Source organism: Brassica napus, chromosome C5 (assembly GCF_020379485.1).
Source record: "Brassica napus cultivar Da-Ae chromosome C5, Da-Ae, whole genome shotgun sequence".
Classification (NCBI taxonomy): Eukaryota; Viridiplantae; Streptophyta; class Magnoliopsida; order Brassicales; family Brassicaceae; genus Brassica; species Brassica napus.
In genome coordinates, this window is record NC_063448.1 from 18,857,930 (window position 1) to 18,869,923 (window position 11,994).

Below are 11,994 nucleotides of genomic sequence, written 5' to 3' on the forward strand. Positions count from 1 at the left end.
TCGGTCGTCGGTGACTCATTGGAATCGATCAATGAAACAGTGTGAGTGTTGATCGATTCTGAGTACTCTGTTTCGTACTCTGCTCCACAATGGCATGCTGCAATGTAGCCAAGATCATTTCCAAGCTCCACGAGGTTGACCTATTGTCTCACAACTCGAACTAGGTCATAGTGGACGTCTGGATTTATCAGTGTCAGACACAATCTGTTGGTGTTCTTGTCACATACAACTCCTACTGTAGCCAGGAAAGCTCTTCCAAACAGAAGTGAAGAGTTCCAGTTATGCTTGATGTCTAGGACATGAAAATCTACTGGGACAAGGGCATTACCAATCAGTACCTTAAGGTCTCTTATGATGCCTCCTGAGCTTCTTTCTGAAAGGTCCACGAAGGTGAAAGATTCTGATGAAGGCTCTATTTTCAGACCCAGCAGGTCTGCCATAACCCTAGGTAGAATGCTGACTGATGCTCCTGTGTCACAAAGTGCATGGGGGAATTCAATACCCTTCACCACACATGGTATTGCGAACTTCCCAGGATCACTCTTCTTCTTTAATGTGATCCTTAGTTTCATCCTTTCCCTGACATGATGAAACATTCTCCTAATGTCCTCCTCAGTATCCTTAGTCTCTCTGAAGAACATCCACAACTGGTGTGTGTAATAAACTTCATCAAAAGGTTTCTCCACTGGGATTCTGAGGACTCTCTTAGTGAAACCATCCATCTCCTTCTCATTAGCTTCCCTCTTAAGGTTCTTAGGAATCTTCTCCTTTCTTTTCCTTAACCTTCTTCCTTCAGTAGCCTCTTCAACTGTTATAGGCTCTGGTGTAGTGTCTGAAGGGTTGGTTGTAGGTTCTGGTTGGTTTGCTAAAGGTTTAGGTGGTGGTCTGAGTGCGTTGATTCGGTCACTATCAATAGATGGTAATCGCACTCGATAGGTGAGAGGTGCCCATCGATCGATGGGAGGTGAGGGGGGTCGATCGATATTAGTCTCTCTCTGTCAGTCGACTGCTGGCTCATGCTATCAATAGATTTTGACGTAGAAAGGGGAGGGTGGGTGAGGATATTTTATGTGAATTCCTCATGTGTCATGATCCGAACTGCACTACACTCCGCAGTCGATTTAGCAGATGACGTCGATCGATTGTTAGAGTAATCCGTCGATCGATCTTCGTCATGGTCTGTCGAGCGATGTGCATCCATTGACATCGGTCGATACCAAAGTGATCCGCTGAAACTCATGGAGCTTTCAACTTCGAAGTTTCCTTCTCCAAGCTTCTCATGCTTCACCACTTGCCAGAAATCATCATCTATGATGGCATTTACGTGGTGTTTTGCTTTCTCAACTCCTGCCTTTCTAGCCAAGGCTTCTTGCCTCTTTACATTGTCTCCAGTCTGAATGACTTACATTTCAAGCTTCCTCACCTGAGTCCCTAAGGCCTCAATTCTCGTGTTCAGACTGTTGTAGGCGGAATCTATCTTGTTGTTGTCCCTCCAGAACACTGTCAAGCATTGCTTCAATCTTGCTTTCCTGAGTCTGTGGTGGTGGATTATGGTAAAATGAGTTTCCATAGCCTCTGCTGTTGTTGCTGAAAGGTTTCTGGAACTGTGAACTCTGGTTACTCCTCTGACCATTGCCATAGAAGTTTCTGTTTCCACCCTGGTTTCCAGACATCTGAAATCCAGTACCTCCAATGTAGTTCACTTCTTCTTCTCCTTCCATGTCTACAGCTACTTCTCCTTCAGCTGAGCAGACCTGCTTCCTAAGAAGCTCATGAACCACATCTAACTTTGCTCTAACTTCGTCCATCTGCTCTTTCCCTAGGGATGCAACAGACTTCTTCCTCTCAAAGTCAGTGTTCTTGGTGCTGCTGCTGTTTGCTAGATTTTCTATCAGTCTCAAAGCTTCCACCGGATTCCTGGTGTTGAAGTTTCCCTCGCTAGCTGTATCAAGAGCCATCTGATACCTCAAGGCGATACCTCTGAAGAAAGTGCTCAGTAGTTGCACTTCGTTGAATCCATGGTGTGGACAGTCTTGCTGGAAGAACTTGAATTTGATCCACGCATCTTTGAAAGACTCTCTAGTGTCATGCGCGAATGTAGCAATTTTGCTCCTCAAGTCTTCAGCACGTGCCTCATCGAAGAAGTTTCGCAAGAAAGCATTCTTGATGTCGGTCCAGGATGTTAGAGATCTTGTGGGTAGCTGCTTAAGCCAGTGCATCGCTTCTCCAGTCAGGGAATACTTGAAGAGCTTGCACAATAGGTAGTCCTCGGGGACTCCATCCATACGAATAGCAGCGATAAGATCCTCAAACCTCTCTAGATGGTCCATAGGATGCTCGTGCGGTAACCCAGAGTAGGGTATCTGCGACACGAGTGTGTAGTACTGAGGCTTCAGCTCAAAATTCTGCTTCTGAATCTCTGGAAGTCGAATAGCTGATCTGTTGGCGTAGTACTCATCTGGACGATTGTAGTCAGCCAGTGCCCTTGGTCGAGCAGCCTCTTCTACAGGTTGAGCAGCTCCTGTAGCATCAGTATCAGGGATTACATTCCCCTGAGCGTCTAGTTTCTGACCTGTTGCATTACGCAGATGACCATCCTGGTCATACAGGTTTCCATTCTCGTCCTGTCTGAGAATAACAATCGCAACCATATTTCGCGACTGATGATCGATCGATGTACGCGGTGTAGTATCGATCGATGTCGAACGATGTAGATCGGTCGACAATGAAGGTCGGGTGTCAGTCGACGGTTGGGTGTGAGAATCGTTCGACGTGAAAGCTGCTGCGTCGAGCGATGTGGAACGTTGGTCTTTGCGGATCGTTCGTTCCAAGTGAGCAGGATCTTCTGAGAATAGCAGGTGTTTGTCCTTGTTGCTTCTGGTACTGCTGGACATGCACCTGAAAAGACAAGAAAAAATTTTGTGTCAGAATGGGGGTAGAGAAAATAATAAGAATTAATAACACTAAATCTAATGGCGATCAAAGCTCCCCGGCAACGGCGCTAAATTTGATACCACTCAAATTACCCTAAGGAGTGAATTACTCTCTCAAATAAGAGGTTCAGTTGCAGTACTTAAGGATAGGGATCTAATCCACAATGAGCTAGGGAACCTATTAAATCTAGTCAAATTATTAATTCTAAGTGTTTGTTGTTTTATGGTTTAAAAGTAAATAGCAATCCTAATTGAGCAAGTCTATTGCTCGACTAACAAGATGATTGGGGGTGTAACTTATTGGAAGATATTAGATGCAGGGTTTCTATTCAGGTGTTGGAGATTATAATCCTATAGATGCCTAACAGTTGCATGCATGATATATTACAGCTCAACTCCTTAATCACAGTGACACTGGTTAACTAACTAGATCTTGGATCTCAACTGTCGTCTTTTGATCACAAGAAAGTGTCGATCGATGATCCTATAGGGATATCGATCGATACACCTTTCGCAATATCGATCGATTGTCAGAAGACAATATCGATCGAATGCTTCTAGCTAAGCCCTAAGCGCAGGTTGATAATGCTCACTAGTCTCCTAGATCAGCGGTTAGCATCTCTCTAGCAGTCCTAGCATGACAGATTAGATTCAGGACAGGATGGTCAAGGATGCTTGACTCATGCTAATTCCTAGGTTCATGTTCTAGTTAGCAAGGCTAAAACAAGCATTAATGAACAATCAATCAATGAATATCACAACTTAGCAAATCTATAGTTGGGGCTAATCCCTCTAACCTATTTGAACCCTTAATCTAACAAGTTAACTACTCAGACATAGCTAAGCAATTCATGACACAAAATATAGATAAAAACTGTATAGAATAGAATGGATGAATCAATGGAGTTCCAATCACAAATCTCTCTATGATTTTCTCTCCTAAAACTCTCTGCTGAAAATAAGAATACAATGGTGGCCAAAAGCTCTTTTGCCTCCTAACACTTAGACAAATATATAACTATTAGATTAAAAACTCGTCAGGGGTAACCTTGTAATTTGGTGAAGCCTTGGGTTTAAAGTCGGCTGGAACCAAGTCGCGCATCTCGCGTCTCGACATCGATCGATGGTATAGGATGTACATCACTCGATCATAATCTTCAATCGTCGAGGCTTCTCTTCTGTATCGATCGACGGCACTGGATGTGCGTCGAACGATTGCTTCTTCTTCGTATCGACCTCTAATAGTCAGCTCGGATGAAATCTCTTTTAAGCTTCTAAATGCTCCATAATCATCACTTTACTCCAAGATACTCTTGAACCTGAAAACATACCTAATAGGATAGAATATATAATATATAGATAGTAAAACACTTATATACCATGGATGAAAATGGGTCAAATCCATGGTATATCAAGCCTCCAAATGTATAGGACCGGCTTTGCTTGTCACCCATATAGTTGATTCAATTATACTTAGGAACTCTCTGATGCTCGTATACGCAGACGATAATGCGACAACTGAGAAAATTGCAGCAGCGTTGAAGGAACTCTCTGATGCTCTTAAAACAGAAGAAATGTTCTGAAAATAGAAGAGTAGAGTGTTTTGGCTGAGAGAGGGAGATAAAAATACAAAATTCTTCCATGCCTTAACGAAGCAAAAAAGAGCAAGGAACAAAATCACGCAGCTACTGGATGCAAATGGTAACATAGTTGAGGACGAGAAAGGTCTGGTAGCCATTGCTACTATCTATTTTCGGAAAATCTTTGAGTCTTCTAATCCAGAAGACATTGAAGAGGCGCTATCTGAAGTTCCTACGACGATTACAAGATCAATGAATGACAGCCTCACAGCTCATGTTTCCGAATGGGAAGTCAAATTAGCTCTCTTTGTCATGCATCCAGACAAGGCGCCAGGACCAGATGAGATGACTGCACTTTTTTACCAGAAGTTTTGGGATATAGTCAAGGAGGATTTAACTCTTATGGTTAATAAATTCTTTTTTGAGGGGACTGTGGCCAATGGTCTGAATGATACAAATATATGTCTTATCCCAAAGACAACTAAGCCTAATGATATGGCTCAATTCAGACCCATAAGCGTGTGCAATGTCAGCTACAAGATCGTCTAAGGTCTTATGATAGAGACTAAAGAAAGTCTTGCCAGGATTGATATCAAAAACCCAGTCAGCCTTTGTTGCTAGAAGACAGATTTCAGATAATATCATGATTGCTCAAGAAATGTTTAATGCTCTGCGAACTAAACCGAGTGGACGTAATAAAAGGATGGCCATCAACACAGATATGAATAAAGCATATGATAGGATGAAATGGTCATTTATTGAAGCTGTGATGCGAAAGATGGGCTTCTCCGAAACATGGATCACCTGGATTATGAGGTGCATTACGTCGGTAAAATATAAAGTTCTTATGAATGGGCAGCCAAGAGGAAATATTGTTCCAGGTAGAGGTCTGCGTCAAGGAGATCCTTTGTCTCCTTTCATTTTTATTCTATGCACGGAAGCGCTCGTTAGCCTTCTCAATCATGCAGAGAACCAAGGGAAGATAACAGGGATGCGCATCACACGCGCATGTCCTTCGGTATCTCACATTCTCTTTGCTGATGATAGCATTTTCTTTTGTAAGGCGGAGCCCCGTGAATGTGAAGGAGTAATGAAAGTAGTCAAGACATATGGTAAAGCATCTGGCCAATGTATTAACGTTGACAAATCTTCCTTACTCTTTGGTAAGAGGATTAATGCAGCTACTAGGCAAGAGATTAAAGATGCACTTGGAATACATAATGATGGTGGGATGGGAAAGTACTTGGGAATCCCAAAGGATATTAGTGGCTCCAAATGCAAACTCTTTGCATTTCTAAAGGATAACCTGATGCATAGAGTAAATGAATGGACATGTAGATGGCTTTCAAAAGGGGGGGGGGAGGAGGTAATGATCAAATCCATGTTACTCGCTCTTCCGACATACGTTATGTCAACGTTCTACTCCCATTGGAGATTTGTGAAAACCTCGCTAGTGCCATTGCACAATTTTGGTGGAGTTCGAATCCACCAAAAAGAGGAATACACTGGGCGAAATGGGAAAATGTTTGTCTACCAAAAGAAGAGGGCGAGATTGGCCTCCGTTTTTTAATTCATGATTATAATCTAGCACTATTGGCAAAGCAATTTTGGAGACTGGTTCAGTACCCTGATTCACTGGTTGCCCGAGTCTTGAGGGGCAGATATTATAAAATGACCTCGCCATTAAGAGCAATCTCTGCAAGTAGTCCATCATATGTGTGGACAAGCATCTCCGCCGCAAGGAAACTTTTGCTTCTAGGGATCAGACAAAATATTCATTCTGGTTATGAAGTCAAGGTGTGGGAGGATCCGTGGATTACAACGACACCTGCTAGACCAGCTACACCTGTAGCGCATGTGATGCACCCGAATATGAGAGTTAGTGACCTCATTAATCAGGAATCGAAGAATGGGACGTAGGTCTACTAGAGGATTATGTCCATCCTGATGATATACCACTTATACGTAGTATCGCCATAAGCTCTACTCATCGCCGTGATACTTTCTAATGGAACTACACGAGGAATGGCCAATACACATTTAAATCTGGATACTGGCTTGCTCAGAATCTTTTGAAGCCAGAAGAGGAAAAGGAAATACTGGAACCAAGTATCACTAAACTCCAAGCCTTTGCTTGGAAGTTGAAAGCGCCAAGGAAGATGTCCCATCTTATATGGCAATTGATAACGGGTCAGGTGGCAGTAACGAGGAATCTAGTAAGGCGGAATATGAGGTGTGATAATTATTGCCCAAGGTGTGGAGAAATAGAAGAATCTGTAACTCATGCAATATTTGAATGCCCTCCAGCTCTCCAAGTATTGTCTTTATCAGCAACTCCTACAAGTCCAGGTACATTTTCAGTGTCAAGCGTCTACACAAACATGGACTATCCAGAAGAATGGTATCTTAGAACCAGACCAAGACAGGGATCCTTATCCCTGGATAATATGGTATATTTGGAAGGCTCGTAATGGTTCAGGGGAATAGACAGAGACCCTTTGGAACTAGTTCGATATGCAGAAAGTGAATGCCAAGCCTGGTTTAATGCAAATGAGATGATACCACCAGTAGTACAGGCCAACAATAGTGAGGAAAACTAAGTCTTAAGCTTGGGTAATATTTGTCTGTTAGATGGATCTTGGACAGCTTTTGATCGCTTTAGTAGATGTGGATTGGTCTGGATGGATAGTGGGGAGAACATACAACTTATGGGAACACGGAATTTCAATCAATGTGAATTAGCATTGCATTCAGAGGTAGAAGCACTGCGATGGGCGATGGAGAATATGCTTCAACACTCGCCATGCCAGAGCTTCGGAACAGACTGCAATGAGCTGACTGCAATGATAAAGGAACCCCAGGAGTGGGCCAGCTTCGCGACAGAATTGGAGAAGATAGTGCGCTGCAGATTTGTTTTCCGGACTTCAAAATCACTCATGTGCCACGAGTGCGCAACCAGTTTTCTGATTTTTTAGCAAAAACTGTTAGGACCTTTCGTAGGGAGTTACTTTTCATTGGTTGTTCTATTCCGGTCTGGTTACCCAGACCACCTCAAGTTTGAGTAATAGAATGGCCGTTCGACGTAAAAAAAAAAAAAAAAAAAGAAGAATATCACCTATATTTTCATTGTCTTTTATACCACATATGTGAGTTTAAAGATAACAGGATAAAACAGTCATCTTCATAATTCGTGCTCGTTTACTTTAATTATGTTTTTGTCATCCGAAACATCATCTTAGTCGGACCGATCCGTATATGCTGGTATCATAATTTTAACAAATATATATTTGAACGTACATAAGTCTAGTTATACCCATGATGTCGTGTTTCTTCGAGGTAATTCTACATTTCCATGAGTAAGGCCGTAAGGGAATATGGACTTGTCGTAGGTAGGCGGGTTTTACGTACCTCGAAGCTCATTGCGACACATTTTCTTCCATCTGATCTAATTACATGCATGACGACATTGACGAGGTAACTGTTCGTGGGTCATATGTTGAAGTTGGCATAACTCATCGAGTTATTTGAGCTTTTCCTATAGGATCAGACAAACACTCTTATGATAAAGAAAAAATGTATATGTGTATGTGTTTGGCGCTAATATAACTCAGCTAGATTAAGTTGTCGTGAAATTAAGTTAATTAGTCATTAGATTAACCTAAAAAGAGACTATTATTTACATAAACAAAAATTCACACCGAACTGTATAGCCAGGATCGGTTATATATACCTCTGTTTAGAAACTTGCCAGACGAAACGAGTGCGGTTGATCTATGCCGAGAATAAAAATCCCCCAATTTTTTGGTTGGGTATTTGCGATGGTGCACCACGATCGAGCGTTTAACCGCCGCATAATTGACCACTCCGAGCGAGTTTTAGAACATGGTTCTATAATAAAGCGGTAAGTTATATTATAAATTCTTTGAAAAATTGGTTATTATCTTTCTTTTGTCATAGACTATGAACAATGATTCTATTATTCAACAGTCTCCTTTTTATCGGTAGGACCTGTTTTTTTAAGTCATTGTATCTTTAAAAACAAACAAAGCAATGTCACTCTAAAACCCATGAATTCATGTCCCCTGCAAGAGGCAAGAGCATTCGCCTTTGGAGACGGCAAGGAAAAAAAGCATGTTCCACATCCCAAAGTGATTCTTCAATTTCTCTCCATGCAGTTACGGTGCCGTGTCCAAAATGAGATATAGCTTCAATGGCATCACATCTGAAACAAAGAACTACCTTCTTACATGGAAAGTTATTAAGTTTCTTAAAAACACATGAAAATTATAAAAATGATAGTTAAGGATGGTAGCTGTCATCTTTCGATTACATTTATCTTACGTTTTGACCAAGGAAGTGATGATTAAGCTAGTGGAACGTAAGAGAAAGCTCTCAATTTTATAGAACTATGATATTTCGTAGATATGCACTCACTAGTGATCACAAGAAATTATATAATATATATCCAAAATGAACGTTAAAGCCTAGTAAATGTCGTGTTCCTAATAATATTTCACGGCTTCATCCATTCCTTCAACAGCATCTTCTTCTTCCCCGCTATAAACGTCTCCACCGTTGATCTAAACTCATCACTACTCAGATCATCCATGTCACACAACCGTCTCATGCTCCTACGAAACTCTCCCCGCACATCAAGCCTCTCTGATCTCGACCTCCTGTAAACCTGATGATCACTACTACTCTCAGTAGCGACTGGGGGCAGAAACGTCATTTCATGCTTCCTTCTTATAGCATGAGCTGTCTCCGTCACGGAACTGACCGCCCGGACCATCTCTCGCCTCACCGGTCGAGCCTCTTTGTTGGTTAGTGAAACGGAGGTCAAGTCCGTCCCTGACTTTCCATCTGAAGTATTTTCTTCGTTTTCAGACGCCGGCGTTTCAGAGACGACGGCGGAGGAGGAAGAATAACCACCGAGAAGAGTGGTGGTGGTTGCGGAGGATAAGCCACCGAGAGTAGTGGTGGTTGCGGAGGAAGAAACGTATTGAAAATACAGATCGGGTTCGGTTACTTTTTGGTGGTGGTTAGATAAGGAGAAAATAAGGGCGATGAGAACGTTCACAATGACGAATATGAATACACCGCCGGTCCAACCACCGGAAAGGATCCGCCGGAGATACTCACCGACGGAAAGAGACGGTGTCAACCAAGAGAGGAGAAGTAGCATGATGACAAGAGCTTCAATCACTGGAAGAAACTTCCACAAGTATCTCGTTCTCTCGAATCTCCTCATGGCGTCAACTTTCTCAGCGGCAACATCTTGGGAGACAAACGAAGCCATGTTTTTTGTAAATCCAACCGGAAATAAACTTTTTAGTAAAGTGGATATGGATGATCACTTTGACTTGTCTGAACAATTAATTGAGGGTTTTATATAGAGATGCAAAGACTCTCTATAATTGGTTGAATTATTGAAACCAATGGATATATCATCATCATCTATTTCTTTATAGGTTGGTCGTGGAAATTTCATGACTACAAGCATTAGGTGAATAAGTCCAATTCCAGAAAGAAAGAAAAATGATCGCATTATTGGGGACAACTTGAATAAAGTGATTAAGTAATATATAAAAAAGTGAAGCAGATTTGGTTAAGAGACACCAGCATACCTTGAATAATATTGGTATTTGGATCAATTTTCTCAAGAACTGGAATGCAGAAGGCACCAGTCTGATAACGAGTATCAGGAGGTGGGACCCTCAACGTTGCCTTCCAATCTTGGCCGCCACTGAGAGTAACGGAGCCACTGAATCTATCAGCACAACAGAAATATCAGCTTCACCCTTCTAATCCAATCAATTCATAAAAAGGTCTGAAGATCAAAACACATCGAACTTGAGGTAATTAGCCATTGGTTTAACAAAACACAACAATATCTCAAAACCACATTATTAAAACAAGTTGTTTCATTACAATGATCCTATGATCTACAATCCAAGACCAAGCAGGGACAGATTGAAGCATATCAAATCAATTTTCGGCCAATCAACAATCAATTTAGTCCATAAAAGAAGGTACATAAAAGAACGTACCTGATTTGGGTCACTGTCAGAGTTGCATAGAGGAGGCTGAGTTCCAGGTTCTCTTTCCTGATAACAATCGTTTGTTCAAGAAGAAGAAGGGTGAGAAAACCAATTGCGACGAGTGAGAAGAAGGTGATGACGATGAAGGTCGGGACGGAGGAAGATTGCGCAGAGAGATTGATCAGGACGGAGGAGGCGTTGGGGAGTGATCGGAGCTCGGAAATCGTGAGGCGGAGAGGTAAAGCGTGGAGACGGAGGGTGGAGATGTACATGGGAAGAGAGTACCTCATGTCGACGTCAAAAAACATGGCGTCGGAGACGAGATCGAAGAGGATATCAGAGGTGGTGATGGCTTTTGAGAGATTGATTTTGTTGGAGATTCGACACGTGTACATTAAGAAATGTCCCTTGCTTCCCCTAAATAAGATACGTCTTTTGTGTTAATATGTATTTTTGATTTTGTTTTAAATCAAAATTAATCTAAAAGACCCATTAAAAACTTGGGATAATGATGCTCTAAAAGAGCAGGTGAAGCTGCAGTGAACAGCAACGATCGGGCCAATATAAGCACGCTTGGGCAACGTACACCGCCGGACAAAACTTGACACGTGTTTGTTTGAACCATTTATTTTATTTTATTTTGGTAATAGTGTTAAGATTATCCATATTATATTTGTTTGTACTTATTAGAGGAATTGAAGTTGAACAGAAACGATTAGAGCTCACACTCTCGTGAGGGAGAAGAAGATGAACTCAAGATAAGAAAATGAATAATGTTTCTATTAATTGTAAAATGACATGTACAAAGTGTTTATATACATCATAAGCTATCCGGTTTATACCGGTTCTAACTAACCAAACCATAAACCAACTATGCATACTCTAATACTCCCCCTCAAGATGTAAGGAACTTGCATCTTGGACTTGAAAAACTTGTGAACTGGGGAATCTCTGGTTGTCTTGGCAGAGAACAATAAAGGAGATCAAGTATAGACTTGAGCCAACCAGAACCTGCCACAATAATATGATCAATAGAAGCAAAGGCTAGGTTCAGTCCAGAGTGAAGGAAAACTCTGTTTCCATTGCAGAGCATGAAGAGTCGAGGCTGCTTGACTTCCACTTGAATCAGTCTTCAGAAAGTGCAGAAAACCTGAAGCAGCAGAGAGATGTAAAACATGAGATGCAAGCATATAATGCTTCAGCTGTTTCAATACAAGACCAGTGGAAGATCTCTGCACTTGCAAAGTAATAAGTAGCTTAATGAGCTTGTGATAGCGAGAAGCAGCAGACAAGAAACCTCCACTCAATAAGAAATAGCTTGTCTCAGACATTATCTCCATCTTTTGGAGCAATCTGTCAAGCTCTTGAAGTTCATGTCTTGTACCCAGAAAGTAAACCACATCAGCACACACCACATCACGCCAAATGTGTGAACCACAC

The 11,994-nt window shown here is 41.7% G+C and overlaps 2 protein-coding genes across 2 annotated transcripts; both read right to left on the reverse strand.

The window, feature by feature from the left end:
• Window positions 1-8,422: 8,422 nt before the first annotated feature.
• Window positions 8,423-11,194, reverse strand: LOC106431647. The gene is made up of 3 exons (XM_022702489.2): window positions 10,564-11,194; window positions 10,141-10,283; window positions 8,423-8,735 (listed from the first exon to the last, which is right to left on the reverse strand). Exons 1-3 carry the CDS (start codon window positions 10,947-10,949, stop codon window positions 8,689-8,691), a joined length of 576 nt encoding a protein of 191 aa, XP_022558210.1. The 5' UTR covers window positions 10,950-11,194; the 3' UTR covers window positions 8,423-8,688.
• LOC111206574 lies at window positions 8,893-9,873 on the reverse strand. Its single transcript, XM_022703815.2, has one exon. It carries the CDS (start codon window positions 9,810-9,812, stop codon window positions 9,027-9,029), a length of 786 nt encoding a protein of 261 aa, XP_022559536.1. The 5' UTR covers window positions 9,813-9,873; the 3' UTR covers window positions 8,893-9,026.
• Window positions 11,195-11,994: the final 800 nt, after the last annotated feature.